Source organism: Chlorocebus sabaeus, chromosome 21 (assembly GCF_047675955.1).
Source record: "Chlorocebus sabaeus isolate Y175 chromosome 21, mChlSab1.0.hap1, whole genome shotgun sequence".
Taxonomy (NCBI): Eukaryota; Metazoa; Chordata; class Mammalia; order Primates; family Cercopithecidae; genus Chlorocebus; species Chlorocebus sabaeus.
In genome coordinates, this window is record NC_132924.1 from 78,631,747 (window position 1) to 78,646,673 (window position 14,927).

Genomic DNA, 14,927 nt, shown 5'->3' on the forward strand with positions numbered 1-14,927 from the left:
CACTCTGACTCAAACATTCCCACGTGGTAGGGAATGCAATTAAACATTTTTATTATTTATGTAACTGATGAGACAAAAATCTCAAGTTTCTTTTTTCTTGTAACTTTTCCTTGACCTTGGGCTGTATTCAATAATAGCTTCTTAACTAATAAAATCTCAGAGTATAACTTCTTAAAAAATTGAGCTAGATTCCCTGGAAACTTTCTACAACTATTAAATTTTATTCCAGTGGTTTTTCTCTGACTTAGCAGTGATTTAATCCTGTAATATCTCAAAATCTAAAATTAGGCCGGGTGCGGTGGCTCATGCCTGTAATCCCAGTACTTTGGGAGGCCAAGGCGGGTGGATCACGTGAGGTCGGGAGTTTGAGACCAGCCTGACCAACATGGAGAAACCCTGTCTCTGCTGAAAATACGAAATTAGCCGGGCGTGGTGGCGCATGCCTGTAATCCCAGCTTCTCAAGGCTGAAGCAGGAGAATCGCTTGAACCTGGGAGGCGGAGGTTGCCATGAGCCAAGATCACACCACTGTACTCCAGCCTGGGCAAAAGAGTGAAACTCTGTCTCAAAGAAAAAGAAAAAAATTTAAAATTATCAGACTAACATGCAGCCTATGCTACTGATAAACATTGACTTTGTGATAATTTTGAGGAAATATTTTGAGCTAAATTGTATTAGTATGTATTTTATAGAGAGAGTTTCCAGCTAGTGTGTTGAGCTCAAAGTGTCTCTGTTAGTTGTCCCAGCATAGTGGTGATTCTTCACCTCATCCTTTGAGAATTGCTGGGGCTTCCTATTTAGAATGGAGCTGACTAGGCGCAGCCCATTACATGCCTGTAATCCCAGCAGTTTGGGAGGCTGAGGCAGTGGATCACTTGAGGTCAGGAGTTCGAGATCAGCCTGGCCAACATGGTGAAACCCTGACTCTACTAAAAATTTACAAAAGTTTGGGCCTGGTGATGTGCATCTGTAAGCCCAGCTACTGGGAAGCTGAGGCAGGAGAATCGCTTGAAGCTGGGAGGTGGAGGTTGCAGTGAGCTGAGATACTGCCACTGCACTCCAGCCTGGGCAACAGAGCGAGACTCTTATCTCAGAAAAAAAAGAATGAAGCTGCCTCCAGAGCTTCCTCTCTAACCCCAGCAGTTTCCCCTCCTGTTCCCGAGCTTAGAGACTTTACTGTCAGCCTTCCCTGTCCTCACTTCCCAGTCAGCTGAAAGTTTCAAGGGAACAAAATATTTCTTTCAAAAGATAGGAACCTATTTTAAAAGGTGTTGTGTTTCAAAATCATGCCACCTTATTAAAATATTTGTCACTTAAAAATAAACTTACACTTCCTCCTTGAATTTATCCAAAGTTATTATATGTCCATCATCTTTTAAATCTTCATCTTCAGTGCATAGACCCAGAGTTTTTAGGGCTGTAAAATAATGAGAAGAAATTAAGTGAGAATTTTACAAAGTGAGAAGTATTTTCTGCTAGAAAAAAATTATGGAATGACCACAAACTATTACCTCAATTTGTAGAATGTACTGACCTTCTTTATACTGCACAAATGATATAGTGCCTCTGCCTGAGGAGTCCATCATCTCAAACATGGCCACAATGTTAGAGTTATCCATAAAGAAAGGAAATGCTACGCCTGTTACTTTTGCAATTCTCAGTCGTTCCAATAGAGATACTAAATATTCTCTTGGTTTTTCTGCAAAAGAATAGTTCCAGCTCTTTCTGATACAAAATTAAAATATGTCGCAAATAGAAGTAGTCATTTAACAATTATTAAACAGCTATAGCAAAGGCACTGTACTAGGCACTGGGGACACAGGCCTTACTTTTCATGAAACAGTCCAGCAAGAAGGTAAGACATTGAATACTTAAATAATTACATATACAAATGCCCTATCTCAGATGATTGAATACAGAGACTGGACCTGGGCATTTTTTAGAAAAACTCCCCAAGTGACTATAAGTTGCAGACAGGGTTGAAAACCAAAAAGATAGAGGGAACAGCATAATGCAGGGAAGAAGTTGGCCACCTAAAGAATTGATAAGATATAAATAATAGGCCGGGCATGGTGGCTCATGCCTGTAATCTCAGCACTTTGGGAGGCTGAGGAGGGTGGATCACCTGAGGTTGGGAGTTTGAGACCAGCCTCACCAACATGGAGGAATCTCATCTCTACTAAAAATGCAAAATTAGCTGGGCATGGTGGCACATGCCTGTAATCCCAGCTACTCCGGAGGCTGAGGCAGGAGAATCACTTGAACCTGGGAGGCGGAGGTTGCAGTGAGCCAAGATCACGCCATTGCACTCCAGCCTGGGAAACAGAGCGAGACTCTGTCTCAAAAAAAAAAAAAAAGATTAAAAAAAATATATATATACACACACACATACACACATACATATATATAATAAAAACAGACTGATAAATGGTCCTGTAATTAGGAAGCATATGTATGCATTTCTAACATAAAAGCAATTTGGATAAATATTCTGTAGTTTAAGCAATTTTAAAAATGAAAAATCAAGATCAACTCACTTTTCAGAAATAGTGCAGAACAATCATGATGAAGCCAAAAGGAGTAGTGATAGAGCAGTATGGATGGTATATACCACTCCTGTTGCTTGATCATTTTATCATTTCAATCTTAAGCTTTACTCTTACTTTTTTTTTTAAGTTAGAGACAGGATCTTGCTATGTTGCCCAGACTAGTCTCGAGCTCCTGGGCTCAAGCAGTCCTCCCACCTCGGCCTCCCAAAACGTTGGGATTTATAGGCATGAGCCACGATGCTTGGCCAATTCATGTTTTTAAAAAATTTAAGTTACGGCCGGGCGTGGTGGCTCACACCTGTAATCCCAGCACTTTGGGAGGCTGAGGCGGGAGGATCAGGAGGTCAGGAGATCGAGACCATCCTGGCTAACACAGTGAAACCCTGTCTCTACTAAAAATACAAAAAATTAGCCTGGCGTGGTGGCGGGCGCCTGTAGTCCCAGCTACTTGGGAGGCTGAGGCAGGAGAAGGGCGTGAATCCGGGAGGCAGAGCTTGCAATGAGCTGAGATCGCACCACTGCACTCCAGCGTGAGTGACAGAGCGAGACTTCATCACAAAAAAAAAAAAAAAAAAAAATTTAAGTTACATCATTACTGAGAATTTCATGTTTATAAAAGTAGAAAAGTAAAATGAACCCATCACCAACTTCAATTGTTAAAATGTGTGGCCAGGGCCGGGCGCGGTGACTCAAGCCTGTAATCCCAGCACTTTGGGAGGCCGAGACGGGCGGATCACGAGGTCAGGAGATCGAGACCATCCTGGCTAACATGGTGAAACCCCGTCTCTACTAAAAAATACAAAAAACTAGCCGGGCGAGGTGGCGGGCACCTGTAGTCCCGGCTACTCGGGAGGCTGAGGCAGGAGAATGGCTTGAACCCGGGAGGCGGAGCTTGCAGTGAGCTAAGATCTGGCCACTGCACTCCGGCCTGGGCGACAGAGCGAGACTCCGTCTCAAAAAAAAAAAAAAAAAAAAAAAATTTGTGGCCAGGCGCGGTGGCTCAAGCCTGTAATCCCAGCACTGTGGGAGGCCGAGACGGGTGGATCACGAGGTCAGGAGATCGAGACCATCCTGGCTAACACAGTGAAACCCCATCTCTACTAAAAAATACAAAAAAAAAAAAAAAAAAAAAAAAAAAAAACTAGCCGGGCGAGGTGGCGGGCGCCTGTAGTCCCAGCTACTTGGGAGGCTGAGGCAGGAGAATGGCGTGGACCTGGGAGGCAGAGCTTGCAGTGAGCTGAGATCCAGCAATTACACTCCAGCCTGGGAGACAGAGCGAGACTCCGTCTCAAAAAAAAAAAAAAAAAAAAAAAAAAAAAATGTGTGGCCAATCTTAATTCACTATAGCCCTATCCACATCAGTTTGTGAGGAACAAAGTTAATCTTGTTTGTGCCCTAACTGAAGAGAACTGACCATTAACAGCATAAACGATAGCCCAAACCATCTCAGTTGGGTCATTTTATGCAATTCTGACTGAAAAGGTTAAGCAAACTTTCCACTCAATCAGTACTAAAACCAATGCACCAGATCAGCTGCAGACAAAAGACAGCTTTCAATGGAAAATTTTAAACGTGGGCTCAAGATCCTGAAGCAATTCTTCAAAGAATTGTTAACAGGAGATGAAACATGGTTCTACAGTGTCATCCTAAAGACAAACTCAATCAAAGCAATGGCTACCAAGAGGTGACATGGTCCAGTCAAAGCACAAGTCGACCAGTCAAGAGCAAAGGTCATGGCAACACTTTTTTGGGATGCTCAAGGCATTTTGCTTGTTGATTTTTTGGAGTCCCAAAGAATGATAGCATCTGCTTATTATGAGAATGTTTTGAGAAAGCCAAAGCTTTAGTTTAAAAAAGGCCAGGAAAATTTCACGAGAAAGTCCTTCTCTACCACAACAATGTTCCTGCTCATTCCTCTCGTGGAACAGGGCAATTTTACAAGAGTTTCCATGGGAAATCATTAGCATCCACCTTACAGTCCTGATTTAGCTCCTTTTGACTTTTTTGTTTCCTGATCTTAAAAAAATCTTTAAAGGGCACCCATTTTTCTTTATGATGTAAAAGAGACTGCACTGACGTTGTTAAATTCCCGGGGCCCTCAGAATTCTTCAGGGATGGACTACATGGCTGGTATCATTGTTTACAAAAGTATCTTGAATTTGATAGAGCTTATGTTGAGAAATAATTTTTAGTCTTTTAATTCCATTTTTCCATGGACTTTTTGAAGTCCCCTTATATGTATTTTTTTCATGGTGAGAACACTGATAATCTACTCTTTCAGTAATTTTCAAATACATACTATTAACTGTAGTCACCATGATAATACAGTAGGTCTGTTGAACTTATTCCTCTTCTGTCTGAAATTTTGTGTCCTTTGGCCAACATCTCCCCAATGCCCCCGCCCTCTGGCTCTTGAGCATCATTTTCCTCTTTTTGAGTTTGACTTTTTCAGATTCCACATATAATTAAGATCATGAGGTACTCTTCTGTGCCTGATTTACTTAATGTCTTCTAGGCTCATCCATGTTGTTACAAATGACAGGATGTTCGTCTTTTTTGTAAGATTGAATAGTATGTCATTGTGTATATATCACATTTTCTTTATCCATTCATCCATGGACACTTAGGCTGATTCTATGTAGTGGCTATTGTGAATAGTGCTGCGATGAATACGAGTGCAGGTATTTCTTCAACATACTGATTTCATTTCCTGTGGATATATACCCAGTGGTGGGAACGCCAGGTAAGTTCTATGTTTACATTTTTGAGAAACCGCCATATTGTTTTCCATAATGGTTGTACTAATTCACAATCCCACCAGTGGTGTACAAGGGTTCCCTTTTCTCCACATCCCTGCCAACACTTGAAATCTTTCATCTTTTGTTAGTGTTTTAGGGATGGGGCCTCATTATGTTGCTCAGGCTGGTCTTGAACTCCTGGACCCAAGTGATCCTCCTGCCTCGGCCTCCTGAGCAGCTGGGACTACAGGCATGTGCCATCATGCTCAGTTATCTTTTGTTTTCTGATAATAGCGTTTCTAACAGGTGTGAGATGGTATCTCATTGTGGTTTTATTTTGCATTCCCTTGGTTAGTGATACTGAGCATTTTTTCATATACCTGTTGGCCATTTCTATATCTTCTATGGAAAAATGTCTATTTATGTCCTTTGCCCATTAAATTTTTTTTTTTTTTTTTTTTTTTTTTTTACTATTGAGTTATTATATGTTTTGGATATTCACCCCTTATCAGACATAGAGTTTGCAAATATATTCTCTCATTCCATAGGTTGTCTCTTCACTCAAGTTATGTTTTTAAATCTTTTAATTTATAGGTTTCCACTCCATCTTTTTCATCCCTGGGAATTTATGTGTTGTAACCGGAAGTAGACTTTTAAATCTAATATTGTGCCTTGCTGGTACAAATATGCTGTAGCAATAAATAGGCTAGTAAAGGCAGTCACATTTTGTATGAAATCTTCTGTTTCTTCTTCCTGGACCATATATCAAATTCAGAAACTGGAAAAAGACCAAGTTTGAATTTCAACTCACTACATTTCATTTTAAGGCTTGAATAAGTAAATAATGCTAATGGAACTTGGTGTACCACTTTGATGAAAATCCAAACCAGGCTTCTTGTGTATCCTTTAGGCTGCATGGGATGTTACAATGTTTATGTTTGGAGACTACAATGTATACTCTACCTGCTTTTAAAAATGTTTTGAAAATGATCACAACATAAATATATATAATAAAGACAGAACCTTTTTAAAACATGAAAGGCAGAGCCAAATGTTACTAACTACCTATGTTACATAAATGTCAGCAGATATAAAAAAACAGTTCTTCAAGGGATACAACATTCAGGTTCAACTTCTTAATCATAATAGCTAATTGGCCACCTATGTTACATAAAATGTCAGCTGATATAAAAAACAATCCTTCAAGGGATACAACGTTCAGGTCCAACATCTTAATCATGATAGCTAACTGAACCCTTACTATATGCCTGGTACTATGCGAAGCATTTTCTATGGATCACTTCATTCACTTCTCACAACAGTCGCTTGTTCAAGGCCACACAGCCAGTATGAATCCAGGCAACGTGCTTCTAAAGCTTGCAGACTTTACCATACTCTACTAAAATGGAAGCATCTTCAATGGTGAAATTTAGTCAATCATGATGGTCTCCATTGAGTTTTTTCTCAATAGTTTTCAAATTCATTTTACTCTACCAATCCCATAGCAATCTCTCTCATTTGGGTTACTATTGATATAATTGTCTAATTTTATTAAAGCCATCCCTAAAAATTCATATTCCCTCCTTATATAGCATAGAATTGTCACTGGAAAATGGCAGCATGGCCAGCAACCGTGTGTGTGTGTATATATATACACATACACACACAGTGTGTGTGTATATATACACACATACCCATATGTACACACATATATATACAGTATATATATACACACATATACACAGTATATATAAAAATATATATACTCTATTAGTATGTTTAAATGCTGCTGATAAAGACATACCTGAGGCTGAGTAATTTATACAGGAAAAAGGGTTTAATGGACTTACAGTTCCACATGGCTGGGAAGGCCTCACAGTCATGGTGGAAGGCACGGAGGAGCAAGTCACATCTTACATGAATGGCAGCAGGCAAAGAGAGACCTTGTGCAGGGAAACTCTCGTTTTTTTTTTCGTTTTTTTTTTTTTTTTTTGAGACGGAGTCTCACTCTGTCGCCCAGGCTGGAGTGCAGTGGTGCAATCTTGGCTCACTGCAAGCTCCACCTCCCATGTTCACGCCATTCTCCTGCCTCAGGCTTCTGAGTAGCTGGGACTACAGGCACCCGCCTCCATGCCTGGCTAATTTTTTTGTATATTTTTAGTAGAGACTGGCTTTCACTGTGTTAGCCAGGATGGTCTCGATCTCCTGACCTCACAATCTGCCCACCTCCGCCTCCCAAAGTGCTGGGATTACAGGTGTGAGCCACTGCGCCCAGCCGGAAACTCCCGTTTTTAAAACCATCAGATCAGGTCAGGCACAGTGGCTTACGCCTGTAATTTCAGCACTTTGGGAGGCCAAGGAGGGTGGATCACCTGAGGTCAGGAGTTCAAGACGAGCCTGGCCACCATGGTGAAACCCTGTCTCTACTTAAAGAAAAAAAAAAAAAAAATTAGCCAGGCATGGTGGTGCGTGCCTGTAATCCCAGCTACTCAGGAGGCTAAGGCAGGAGAATCGCTTGAACCCTGGAGGTGGGGGATGCAGTGAGCCGAGATCGCACCATTGCACTTCAGCCTGGGCAACAAAAGTGAAACTTCATCTCAAAAAAAAAAAAAAACAAAACAAAAAAAACGTGGCCATCAGATCTCATGAGACTTATTCACTATCACAAGAACAGCACGGGAGAGACTCGGCCCCATGACTCAATTACTTCCCACTGGATCCCTCACTCAATGTATGGGAATTCAAGATGAGATTTGGGCAGGGATACAGCCAAACCGTATCATACACACACACATACACACTGTTTTGAGATGAAGCCTCACTTTGTTATCCAGGATGGAGTGCAGTGGTGCAATCTTGGCTTACTGCAACCTTTGCCTCCCAGGTTCAAACGATTCTCCTGCCTCAGCCTCCCAAGTAGCTGGGATTACAGGCATCTGCCACCATGCCCAGCTAATCTTTGTAACACCCAGCAATTATATTTCCCAATATACCCTAGCTGAGGCAAGGTTTTCCTACCAAATTATTTCAGGTCAGGTCAGGTCTTGCTGTTAAGTGACTTACGAAACTGTTGGTTTTCAGAGCTTTCAGAATTTTGGAATTGAGAACGGGGGACTGTGTACCTGTTTCCTCAATAGTAATTGCCCAGTCAAACTGTCTAGTCTTATTTTCTGCAATTCCCCTCTAATTCCAAGGTTTTCAAATTGGGACACATGCCATAATACCAGGGGCTTCACAAAGACACAGGATAAAGCTAATGTGTCTTTCTAAGCATCAATCATACCTCGGTGAGTAATATAAAACATTTATATTAAGAAATAGGTATATCTACAGAAGAACAGATCTTATTAATTTTTAGGACAAAACAAATGACTTCAAAGAAACTTTTTATGCCACATCAGGCTAAGGTCCCAGACACTGAATGGACAAGTCCTCTCTCCTCTGTCATTAGGAGGACTCAGGCAGGAAACTTCAACAGCACTGCATACATACTCTGCATGCCAGTCCACCCCTTCTTTAGCTTCATTACCTTCTTATTCTGGCTCAGTGTTTCCATACCTATGGTTTCCTCTCCCCAACTGTGATGTTTATACAGAGGTGTTTTTTTTTTTTTTGAGGCGGAGTCTCACTCTGTCGCCCAGGTTGGAGTGCAGTGGCCAGATCTCAGCTCACTGCAAGCTCCGCCTCCCAGGTTTAGCCATTCTCCTGCCTCAGCCTCCCGAGTAGCTGGGACTACAGGCGCCCGCCACCACGCCCGGCTAGTTTTTTGTATTTTTTTAGTAGAGACGGGGTTTCACCGTGTTAGCCAGGATGCTCTCGATCTCCTGACCTCGTGATCCACCCGTCTCCGCCTCCCAAAGTGCTGGGATTACAGGCTTGAGCCACTGCGCCCGGCTTATAAAGATGTTTTAAGGAATCCTCCTCCTCCTCCTCCTCCCTTTCTTCTTTCTTATTCTTTCTTCTGACAGATTCAGAGTGCAGTGGCATGATCTCAGCTCACTCCAAGCTCTGCCTCCCGGGGTCACACCATTCTTTTGCCTCAGCCTCCTGAGTAGCTGGGACTACAGACGCCTGCCACCACGCCTGGCTGATTTTTTTTTATTTTTAGTAGAGACAGGGTTTCACTATGTTGGCCTTGATCTCCTGACCTTGTGATCTGCCCGCCTTGGCCTCCCAAAGTGCTGGGATTACAGGCGTGAACCACCACACCCGGCTGGAATTCTCATTATTAAAGATGGTACCTGGCCAGGCGCGGTGGCTTACACCTGTAATCCAAGCACTTTAGGAGGTCGAGGAGAGAGGATCACTTGAGGTCAGGAGTTCCAGACCAGCCTGGACAACATGGCAAAACCCCGTCTCTACTAAAAATACAAAAATTAGCTGGGCATGGTGGTTTGCACCTGTAATCCCAGCTACTCTGGAGGCTGAGGTATGAGAGTCGCTTGAACTCCGGAGGCAGAGGTTACAGTGAGCCGAGATGTGCCACTGTACCCTAGCCTGGGCGACAGGGCGAGGGTCTGTCTTAAAAAAGAAAAGAAAAAAAAAGTGGTATCCATGTCTCAATTTTAAAAAACAGCTATACTATTTATGTGATAGGTATATAATTAATGTATGAGTATTCCCAGACTTCCCTTCCACTAAGGAGAATTTTGTCTTTATCTGCTTAGGTTCTTTTCCCCTGATAATGCCTTCTACTGGAAAATTCTGGGTTTGCCAGATGGGTTCAAGGCTTTTTGTGCTGGAGGAAAAAAAGAATCTTTAAGATGCTAAATTGGTTGACATAATAAAGAACTGAGAAAACCACGCAAGATAGGGAGGAGACAGAAGAGGTGGACGGGCTGAGTGTCATGGATTTGGAACCTGACAGGCTCTGCAGCTGCTGTGGAGAATATAGCTGGGAACAAAGAGGAAGGACTTTTGAGTGGTTTTACTATGGATTATGAGTTAAAATCTTTTTGATTCCTTTCAAATTACTCTTGATTGCTGGAATGACTGTGCTGCTTTGAGTGGGATTCTGTGTTGTGACCAAGATGGCCAAATGGAGGCCTCTGTTTGTGTGTATTACAACTGTTTGAGATTCTCAGAGCCTATCAGAAAGTTCATGCAGATCAGGTAAGTGGCCTCATGTTGAAACTCAGAAAAATTAATTTCTCATTCAGTTGACCCATTGGCTGCCATGGTGCTTTTGTCTTTTTAATTTTTTTTTTCTTCTTGAGGCAGAGTCTCGTTCTGTCACCCAGGCTGGAGTGCAGTGGCGGGATCTCAGCTCACTGCAACCTCTGCCTCTGGGTTCAAGCGATTCTCCTGCCTCAGCCACCTGAATAACTGATTACAAGCATGTGCCACCACACCTGGCTAATTTTGTATTTTTAGTAGAGGCAGCATTGCACTGTGCCACGACCTCTGGATAATTTTGTATTTTTAGTAGAGAGAGTTTTTCACCACATTGGCCAGGCTGGTCTCGAACTCCTGACCTCAAGTGATCTACCCGCCTCGGCCTCCCAAAGTGCTGGGATTATAGGTGTGAGCCACCAGGCCTAGCCTGTCTTTTTAATTTTAAATTGTTTTTGTTGTTCATATCATGTTTAAGATACCCATATTAAGGATAATCGAATGTTCCAGTTGGCCTGGGACAGTCCTAGTTTACCATGTTGTCCTGGAATAATTATTAATAGTACCTATTTTCACTCAAAATATCCCTGGTTTGGATGATAACTCATATAGTCATCTTACCCATAAGGAACCACTAATGAAGAGAGGAAATGTAAGTGTAAGTCAGTAAGGAGCATCAAAATAACAATTTGGTAAATTCTCAAGAGAATCTGCAGATTCATAAATTGCATTCTTCTGATAAAAATTATACAACACATCAAGATGTAAAGAAAATTAGAGAATCAAGCCAAGATGTCTAATAGCCAACAATTCCAGAACGATATAGGTAAGGAAAATAAGAAAAATACTTCCTAGACCTGAAAGAAAAATGTCTCCAAATTTAATAAGACCATAAAGTACCTAGAGCACAATACCTTAACAGCAACAACAACAAAACCATTCCAAGGCATATAAATATTTAGGACACCAGAGATAAAAAGACAACCCTAAAAAGTTTCCAGAAAGAATAAACTTGCCTCATACCCAGATCAAGAATCTGATGTCATATGACATCAGAATTCTTCAGAGCAACATGAGAAATTAGAAGACAATGGAACAATGCCTCAAAAATTCCGAGGGCAGTATGTTCCAACTTAAAATTGTATCTACTCTTATTTTATGAGACGGAGTCTTGCTCTGTTGCCCAGGCTGGAGTGCAACAGTGAAATCTCAGCTCACTGTAACCTCTACTTCCCAGATGCAAGTGATTCTCCTGCCACAGTCTCCTGAGTAGCTAGGACTACAGGCGTACGCCACTATGCCTGGCTAATTTTTGTATTTTTAGTAGAGACGGGGTTTTAACATGTTGGCCAGGCTGGTCTCAAACTCCTGACCTCAAGTGATCTGCCTGCCTCGGCCTCCCAAAGTGTTGGGAGGCATGAGCCTCCATGCACAGCCTCCACTCTATTAAAGTTTTGAATGTAGGAATTCGTATTTTTATATATGTGTGTTCCCAAAATCTTTACCCCTCAAAGCATGCTCTCTCAGGAAGCCACTAAAGGATATGCTCCACCAGAAGAAAGGGGTAAAGCAAGAATGAGGGATTGCTGGCCATGCCATAAAACAAGCTCTGAACACTAGAGAGGTGAGGAGTCGTCTTAGGATCAGAGTGAGGCGAAGCTGTGAATAATCACAGTGTAGCAATCAGTCCAGACTGGAGCAGGAAGACACAGAGCTGGGGTTACGGGGATTGGGTGGTGGGGGTGAGGGGTGGGGGTAATTACCCAGTGAATGCAAATGTAATGAGAGGAGAGCTGTACTGTGGCAAAAGAGGGTATGGATGAATTAGTGATGATCACACAAATTTAAGCCAAAAATTTAAATATATTATTAACCAGGGAAAACAACAAGGGAAATATAATCAGCGTAGTATAAGGATTATAGATACTTGCCTAATAATATTAAAAATTCTGAATACTGAGCATATCAAAATTGTGATCTAAATTTATCTGGAAGATGGGTGTGAGTGGGAACAGGTGTAGGAGGTGTGTGTTTAAGATAGCCGCATTTTCATCTTCCACAGCATAAAGCTAGTATCTAACCTAGAGGGAAAAACGTTCTGCAGCAGCAATATAGGTCTGTTATTTAGAAATCTCAAGATAAATAGCAAAGAATATTGCTAGAAGAGTTGAAATTATTTTGTGCAGAAGCTGGGGATGGTGACAGGAATGCTGTTGTTATTATAAGCTTTGGAGTACTTTTCAATTTTTAAACCCCATACATCCACTTCAATAAAAATGAAATTTAAAAATAAATGTTGACAAACATTTTTATGTAATGAATGTAACATATCCCTTTGTTATGATGAAGAACATTAACATTTGTCTTTAAGAATTTTTTTTTTGAGATGGTGTCTTACTCTGTCACCCGGCCTGAGTAGCAATCTCGGCTCAATGCAACCTCTACCTCCCAGGTTCATGTGATCCTCCCACATCAGCCGCTTGAGTAGCTGGGATTATAGGCACACACCACCATGTGCAGCTAATTTTGTATTTTTGGTAGAGATGGGGTTTCCCCATGTTGCTTAGGCTGGTCTATGAACTCCTGAAGTCAAGTGATCTGGACCACAGCCTCCCAGAGTGTTGGGATTACAGGTGTGAGTCACTGTGCATTGGCCCATCATTTGTCTTAATATATAATATTAGGCTGGAGTGCAGTGGCACAATCATGGCTCCCTGTAGCCTCGAACTCCCAGGCTCAAGCGAGACTCCCACCTCAGCCTCCTGAGTAGCTGGCACCACAGGCATGCACCACCATGCCCCAGATAATTTTTATACTTTTAGTAGAGGAGTGGTCCCAGCTGTGTTGCTCAGGCTGGTTTAAGAACTCCTGGGCTCAAGTGTTGGGATTACAGGCGTGAGCCACCGCCCCCAAGGAGCTTCATGAGTAGCTGGGATTACAGGCATGCACTACCACACCCAGCTAATTTTGTGTATTTTTAGTAGAGAGGAGGTTTCACCATGTTGGCCAGGCTGGTCTCAAACACCGACCTCAAGTGATTCCACACTTCGGCCTCCCAAAGTGCTGGGATTACAGGCCTGAGCCACTGCACCTGGCCTATTTTTCTATTTATTTATTATTTATTTATTTTTTTGAGATGGAATCTTGCTCTGTCACCCAGGCTGGAGTGCAGTGGTGCCATCTCGTGCCCGGCCTTGTTTTGTTTTAATACTTTAAAACAACTAGCAAGAACTTTATCATCCTATACATGATATTGGTTGGGTGTTTTTTGGCACAGTTGGAATGTTTGGTATTTCCATTTCCTTAAGAAGCAAATGGACAATTTTGGCATTTTGGACACTCCATATGGAGGTCAGCAAATTACAATTCTGCACCCTGGGGAGGACATAAAACCATTTTCACCTTAATATAACTTTTAAATGATACACCACTCCTAAATTATAAAAGGATGCAAATTTTGTAGGGGGTTCAGATGTGTAAAAAAATGTTAGGAGAAGCGATCTCCTCTAGAACATCTATCCTACCCTATCAATTGTTTTGTTGCCAGATTCAAAACTTTGGCCGCGCACGGTGGCTCATGCCTATAATCCCAGCACTTTGAGAGGCCGAGGCGTGCAGATCACCTGAGGTCAGGAGTTCGAGACCAGCCTGACCAACATGAAGAAACGCTGTCACTACTAAAAATACAAAAATTAGCCCGGCGTGGTGGCGGGCGCCTGTAACCTCAGCCATTCAGGAGGCTGAGGCAGGAGAATCGCTTGAACCCGGGAGGTGAAGGTTGCAGTGAAACAAGCTCAGGCCATTGTACTCCAGCCTGAGGGACTGTTTTATTGAAGGCCACAGAGTTTATCAACAGCAGAAGGGCTCACGTGGCTGGGAGGCAGTGGAAAGCGAGTGTGTGAGAGGGGGTTTCGTGAGGGAAGCAAGTCCCGCGTGGACGGATGGCTGTAACGGGGCATGGGGGCCCTTACCCGGCCGAAAGAATAGGAGGGCACTGGTGAGGTAGCTCAAAAGCTCCTTGATCTGATGCCTTTCCAAATACTCCGCGGCTTGGAGCTCCCTGTTGCTGGTCTCCATCGGTTCGCGTCCCGCTGTTGCTAGGCGACTGCCTGGCGTCCCAGCCGTGCGACTCCGCCTCCCTCTCCCTGGCGCGGTCACGTGACGCCCCTGACTCCGCTGTGGCTGCGACCCAGACCTGGAATTTCTAGTGCTCAACATTCAGGGCAAGCCTGGGGAATGTAGCAGGGCAGAGAGGGCAGGTGAGGTGTGAACCAACGTCACCGTCCGGGATTCAGGCTGAGGGCTGGGCCCAAGTGCCTTTTTCCGTTTCTCTTTCTAGCACCTAGCTCGGTACTTGTTGATCCAATGATTAACAAGGCTTGAAGTGCTGGCATCACAACTCAGCATGAACTAATAACAGAAGGAACTTGTGCAATTTTGAGGGTGCCCAGTGGAGAGTTCTAAGTGGCATCTTCGGTGTGAGCGGCCTGCAGGCATGGCGCTGGCCACCAGGCAGGAAGGTCTTGGCC

At 42.9% G+C, this 14,927-nt stretch overlaps 1 protein-coding gene across 1 annotated transcript; it reads right to left on the reverse strand.

The window, feature by feature from the left end:
• Positions 1-1,324: 1,324 nt before the first annotated feature.
• Positions 1,325-14,475, reverse strand: EFCAB10 (EF-hand calcium binding domain 10). Its single transcript, XM_007982504.3, has 3 exons — positions 14,370-14,475; positions 1,534-1,698; positions 1,325-1,416 (listed from the first exon to the last, which is right to left on the reverse strand). Exons 1-3 carry the CDS (start codon positions 14,473-14,475, stop codon positions 1,325-1,327), a joined length of 363 nt encoding a protein of 120 aa, XP_007980695.2.
• Between the last annotated feature and the right edge of the window lie 452 nt (positions 14,476-14,927).